At 33.2% G+C, this 6,906-nt stretch overlaps 1 protein-coding gene and 1 long non-coding RNA gene across 2 annotated transcripts; one reads left to right on the top strand and one right to left on the bottom strand.

Annotated features, from left to right (window-relative positions):
- Positions 1-613: 613 nt before the first annotated feature.
- On the top strand, positions 614-5,392 carry LOC140980291 (uncharacterized). The gene is made up of 10 exons (XM_073446035.1): positions 614-993; positions 2,483-2,568; positions 2,959-3,025; positions 3,485-3,627; positions 3,872-3,920; positions 4,007-4,144; positions 4,278-4,358; positions 4,451-4,627; positions 4,835-4,921; positions 5,003-5,392. Exons 1-10 carry the CDS (start codon positions 682-684, stop codon positions 5,063-5,065), a joined length of 1,203 nt encoding a protein of 400 aa, XP_073302136.1. The 5' UTR covers positions 614-681; the 3' UTR covers positions 5,066-5,392.
- On the bottom strand, positions 1,582-2,466 carry LOC140980292 (uncharacterized). The gene is made up of 2 exons (XR_012175917.1): positions 2,244-2,466; positions 1,582-2,137 (listed from the first exon to the last, which is right to left on the bottom strand). It is a non-coding gene; the product is annotated as an uncharacterized lncRNA (long non-coding RNA).
- Positions 5,393-6,906: the final 1,514 nt, after the last annotated feature.

Consider the following 6,906-nt stretch of genomic DNA (forward strand, 5'->3'; position numbering starts at 1 on the left):
TTATTTTAGCTCCTGAAATCTCATTTATGTCAATTAATCAATGTCTGATTACAGTACTAAAATCTCGGGCATTACAATAGTACTTTTTAAGCAAAACGATTAAGCAGACATTTCAGTTTACCTTAAATGTTTGTGGATTATTATGATATAGTATGGACGTTAAAAGACATGTTGCATTCTTGGTTTAAAAGAAAAACGTTATATGCATGTTTAATTTTTATAAGTGATGGAAATACCAAATGTTGAAGGAAATGAAGTAATTGTGACTAATACGAATATGTGATACGATGATATGTTAATACATAGGACAAGGATCAGTTGACGGATGAGAGTGTCGCTGATGTCCCCGTCGCCCTGTACTGTGGTTACATGTAGATGGATCCATCACCCCAATACGATTAAGCAGACATTAATCATCATCATAATTTTTATAGATCTCATAATTAAGGGATAAAAAGGGGAAAAAAGTTGATGTCTTCCATTGAACAATTTTTATAGATCTCTTAAATATTATAAAATAGTAGAGAAGTAGAGATACTATAGATAAATATATATTCTTACTCTCGTGAATAAAGTTAAAAAAAATTAGAGGAAGTTGATGTCTGAGCTGACGAGAAATTTGAAGCCATTTCTTTGTAAATTCCGCCCTATATAAAATATAAATACGAACTCTGTTGGCTAATGCATGCACTTCTCCACCGCGGCCATCGATTGCCTCTCGATCTCATTCGCTTCAATCTCTCATCTCTATCCCCAATGAGTTCCTCTATTGTTCTCCCTTCGATTTCTCCCAAGAAATGCACTTCTGGAGCTCCGGAATCTTGCCGAAGCTACAGTCCTCTGGGTTTCAGGAATGAAAGTCGGAGGATTTCTCGTTTGAATTTGGCAAAATCAAGGGTTTTCATGAGCGTCGCCGTCGGATCTCACACCGCTGTTGATGATGCGCTCTTCAGGGACTATAAGCCTTCTTCTGCTTTCCTCTTTCCTGGCCAGGTATGATTTCGATTACATTTTTTGACAATTTATAAGTTTTAATTCAAAATGTGGATCCAGGTTGCCTGTAGCATTGCACATTATTGCGTTTTTATTGGTTAATTTTTATTTTGAAAGCTGGGAAAACATTAACTTGCTAATTGAATTGTCTTTATTACTTTTGTACAATTGATGTTTGATTATGTGGCAAGTGTTGGGTCGATAAATCAGAGGATATTATTATTGATTTTGTGCTTCAGTAATATCAATTAATTTGAGAGTGCAATCTTATCCTTTTAGTGGAGTAGGATAAGATTAATAAATTATTTTGATAAATCATGAGTTGATTGGATCAAATTAATTTATTGGAGCTTAATTTAATTGAATCCGACCAGGTCCCTCTGGTGGCTCTAATATAAACTCGGATAAATTATATGAGTTATAATTTATGGTATATGTGGGATAAATTTATCTGGACTATTATATTTCATGGAAGATTGAGATATCAAATCTTCTAGATATGATATAATATATTATGTCCATTTAAATTTATATATTAAAAAGATACTGTCATTATCTTTTACGTTACAAGATATCACAAATATATTATATATATATGTGATATTGTAACAAGTGACCACACACAATCCTACGTTTAGAGTTTGAGAGAACACCGGAGAAGGCTTGGAGGTTTGGAGCGTAGATCTAGTGCAGAGAAAGATCGAAAACACGCTTCAAAGGTAATCTCTAATTTCTGTGTGTTGTGATTAATTAATTCGTGTTAAATACGTAGAACAATCGATCCTGTGAAAGAAGAGAAGATTGAAATCACAAGAAATTAATTTTTGTGATCCGATCTTCTCGATCTTGGCTAACAGCAAGTGCTAATCACGGATTGATGTTGAAGCTTTAAATTTTTTTTCAATGTTTCTGATTCAATCGCCACTTTTATAGTGGATAAGCCAGAACAAGATGTCATGTTTTATTTTTTTATTTTTTATATTTCCCAAGTTTGGAATTTGTTCCTTATAGAATGACTGGCTATTTCTGTTTAGCGCATATGTTGTGGATAAAATGTTTTTATCCTTGTTGACGTAGGAAATGAAGTCCAGCTTAGTTGCTGACAATAAGGAAATTGGTGCACTTTATGATTCTGATCATTCAGCTTAGTTGCTGACAATATGGAAATTGGTGCACTTTATGATTCTGATCGTTCAGCTTAGTTGCTGACAATAAGGAAATTGGTGCACTTTATGATTCTGATCATTTACTTATAATTTATGTAAGTGTTTGATTCAAATGGGGAAAAAGATTAAGAACGTTTCATCTATTAGAACAGTGGAGTTTACAATTGTCAGTTACTCAGTTTTAAATTTGGAAATGTGCGAGTGTGTGTATTTTCTACTTGTAGATTGAACTCGAAGTTGACACCTAGTAAGATATAATAATTGATCGCATTGACTGTAAGACTATATATATGATTTATTGTATCTATATTTCATCTTTAAAGGGCGCACAAGCTGTTGGAATGGGCTTGGAGGCTCAGAAAGTGCCTGCTGTGGCTGAACTGTACAAACGAGCCAATGATATTTTGGGGTATATATAACTGCATGAGTATAAGAGCTAATTATTTCTGATAGCCCTGCATGTCATTAGGAGATCAAAGAATAACAGCTATTTAATCTTTCACAGTTTAACATCTTCAGCTCAATCTATTGTCTCTTTCCAACATATCTGCTCTCATCATGAATTTCCATTTGTAAGAGATGCATAGGTGGTAATAATACAGGGTGGCTTAAGCATAGCATTCATAGAATTCCTATAATCAGCTCGTGGAATTAATCTATACTCCCAGGCTGTTTGGTTGTGATTAATCCTTTCATTTATGTATTTACAGCACCTTCTTTTTAAAGAGAAATTTTTATTGAATTAGTTGTTTGTATGTTGTTTTAGTATACATGTTAATGAAGTTTATACTGTGTCAAGGTTCGACATTTTGGATATTTGCATTAATGGACCAAAGGAAAAGCTTGACAGCACTGTTCTAAGCCAGGTATGCCTCCATTATAGGAGTTTTCATGTTTTTCTAACAACCTTATCGTGCATTTTCAAAAAATGCAACATACAATAGAAAAACTCTTCCTGCATTTACAATTCTAAATTATAATGCAATCATGTTGAGTCACTTGTTCATCAGAAATTAATGGAAAATGATGCCCTGAAACATTGGGTTTTAGTTGTAAAAGCAAAATGACATTTAATTGACATTTTTTGAAAGTAATGTTCTTATTCAGAATCATTTTTTCAAAAATTATATACATGATATAGTCCCATCTAATGTGATTTTTGAACCCTCTTCGTCTAATCACAACACCAGTGCACTCTTGGGTGATCATAGATATTTTGCTTCGGAAATTCAGCCTTATAATTATACTTGTCAACCTGTGGACATAATTCTGGTTATATAAAAGTTAAGTTATAACCGATTTATTTTTTGTAATCATTTCCTCAGCCAGCTATCTATGTGACAAGTTTAGCTGCAGTTGAGGTGCTCCGAGCTCGTCACGGTGGGCAGCAAATAATTGACTCTGTGGACGTGACATGTGGATTGAGTTTGGGAGAATACACTGCTCTTGCGTTTGCTGGGGCTTTTAGGTGCAATTTCTGAGGGAATGTTATGTTATAGCTCGAATTTGTGATGATTGCATTGTGAATACAAGCCTTGGATTGGGTTTCATATACTTTGTGGCAGCATGCACTAATGGATTTTATCTGAGAGCTGAAAGTATAAAACTATATTTTTTTTTTAAAAATCTTCATTCCAGAAAAGAAAAAAACATGCGTATTAACTTGTGACCAAGTTCAAGTTTATTTCAGATGGTTTGTTTTCATGATGCAGCTTCGAGGATGGGCTGAAACTGGTTAAATTAAGGGGTGAAACCATGCAGGTACTTTTAAACCTATCCCATTAATGTATATGTTAACAAATGTATTAAAAAACTCTCTGAAATGCTATTTCTTTTGCTATCATCAGGATGCTTCTGATGCTGCTAAAAGTGCAATGGTTAGTATTATTGGTCTAGAATCTGCAAAGGTGCAAGAGCTTTGTGATGCTGCCAATGAGGAAGTAGATGAAGCAAGTAAAGTTCAAATCGCAAATTTCTTGTGCACTGTAAGTTCGTATCCTCTTTTGGATCTCCAATAAGACTGCATATATTTGGCTATAATTTCAGCCAGTTACTTTTTCTTAATTTGATCCTGTGGAATTTATTACATCGATCGATTAATATGTGTTGTCTTCATAGGGAAATTATGCTGTCTCTGGAGGACTTAAAGGAATTGAAGCTGTGGAAAAGAAAGCAAAATCATTCAAGGCTAGAATGACGGTAAATTCTTTCTTTTATTGCCTCGACATATTTTTTCTTTAGATAATAATTTTAGTCTTTCGATGTCTAACCACATAATTTTGCTTTAAAAGGTCCGGTTAGCTGTAGCTGGTGCTTTCCACACTAGTTTTATGGAACCAGCTGTATCACGACTAGAAGCTGCTTTGGCGTCTACAGAAATTCGAATTCCCAGAATCCCTGTTATATCTAATGTTGACGCAGAACCACATGCGGATCCCGAAACTATCAAGAAAATACTTGCTCGACAGGTAAACTGGCAACTTCAGAGATGGACCAAGCCCTACTCAGTGAACAATTTGTTTATTTTATTTAGAAGTAGTGCAGCTCGTCCCTCGCCTTCCCCACTCCTCACATGCACAAAAGTATAAGATTGGTTTTGCACCTCTGGATATTGTTCTGTTGAGCCTAAGAGCTATGGATTCTATCCTAATCATTCCTGTACTCTGCAACTTCAGGTGACTAATCCTGTTCAATGGGAGACGACAATGAAGACTCTATTAAGCAGAGGGTTGGCAAAGAGCTACGAATTAGGTCCTGGAAAGGTACGAGTCATTACCATGAAGAATTTTCTAAGGTCTAAATAGCTCTTGATTTCTTCCGAGACATTTGTCCATAATGAGCAGGTTATAGCTGGTATCGTCAAAAGGATGGATAAAGGTGCTTCCATTGAAAATATTAGTGCCTAATGGCATGCTGATGTTATGTATCTTGGGTCTCTACGATCAATTTCTTCTTGGCCGAAATGCTTTGGTCGAGCATCAGTTCTACTAATTTTGCGTGTATAATGTTGCCCGTTATAGTTGTGGAAGTTAATTTTGTGCCTGAGTTTTGTTAAGCCACAAAAGATTAGTTTGTAAAGACTTTGTTGCGGTCTTGGTTATTAGCGGGTGAGCACTTGTTCACGCCTATCGTTTTACTTTGATCGTATTATCAACTTTACTGACAGTCAATGTATTGGAGAAATCTATATCCTATTGCAACTTGGATTGCAAAAATGTTACGGTACTCTTTCTGTTACAAGAATTAGATATCCAGATGAAACAATTGGACACCCAGAGTTAATATACAGATATTTGGATGATGCAAGAAATTTGACAATTCATTGTAAATGATTAAAAATCGTAATTACTTTTATCATTTGTGAAAATCTATCTTTATGAAGATGGTAAAAATGGTAATACTACATTTGATCATCAAGAACCACATCACGACACTTGATTGGATGGCGAACCATTCTGAAATAGTATCATGTACGCTCTCGTTTGCTGACCACGATTCCAGCAATGAGATTTCCTACTTCTTCGCTGCAATCCTCCTGCACATGATGGCCTGCCTGAAAAAACAAAAGCAATACAGCCTGGCTTTAAACGATATGTGCATAGTAAAAAAATATTCGAATGCAATAAATTCCTTGATAATAGGTTGAATATGATTCAAGATATCAGTTGAAACTATTTTTTTCAGATCATTTGCACGACTGAGTACGAGTTGTATGATGATAGTTTTTCTGTGAAGTCGTTGGATAAGCTAAGATTGTTAAAAAAATGGTTTTTACTCATTTACAATCGATAAAATAATTCGAAGGAGTTACGTGGCAAACATAATTATCTCTTGATTACTAATTTGGGTGAATGAGAAATTAATTGAGTTCGAATTTTATCGAGTGAAAAGATTGAATAGAAAGAATTATGTATATATATTCAGAGTCATGTTATAAGTTTTGGTTTATGATTTAACTCTTAAATTCAATGAATATTTTTGGAATAAAAGAAACTGTTCAGAACAGTTTAAATGAAGAATATGATTTATCAGAAAATTTAGATTTATTAAATAAATGGACTATCCCTAAGATAGAACCTAAAATGATTTATAAATTATGAACTTTTGAAAGAATTGGTTTTAAACAAATAGTTAAAACTAGAGAATCATCTGTACATTTTCATAATGAAGAAATGATTATTAGATTATTAAATGATAAACACATCTCACCTTATAAGAAAAATTATAAATTTATTCATATTAGATTAATTCAAATAGCTTTTAGACCTTTAACTTTAAAAGATTTATCAGAAAGTTTAATGAGAGTTTTAAGAGATGGTAGAGATTTAAATTGGAAACAATCCTTAATGAGAATTATTCAATCTAGCCTAGCCGTTGGTTCAGTCTATTTTGATGTTTATCCAAATTTATCTTTATCATTATTATATATAAATATACTTAATTCTTTAACATTAAATGTTAAAACTCATTGTTATAATTATACTTCTGGTTCAAAAGTAATATGTATTTGTTACCGAATATATTATAAACCATTATTTACTTTAAATCTTATGTGTAAAAAGATAGATAAAAAACTAAATGAAACTATTTTTATAGAAACAAATTTTAATAGATATAATATTACTACAAGAAGATCTATTAAATAGGATGTTAAGGAATACTTATTACCTAAGAGTTTTGGTGATCGACAAAATCAAAACAGAACTTAACTGTTTCGAGAAACATCTATAATCTTCTGTGTATAACA

The sequence above is a fragment of the Primulina huaijiensis genome, chromosome 7 (genome assembly GCF_012295235.1).
Source record: "Primulina huaijiensis isolate GDHJ02 chromosome 7, ASM1229523v2, whole genome shotgun sequence".
Classification (NCBI taxonomy): domain Eukaryota; kingdom Viridiplantae; phylum Streptophyta; class Magnoliopsida; order Lamiales; family Gesneriaceae; genus Primulina; species Primulina huaijiensis.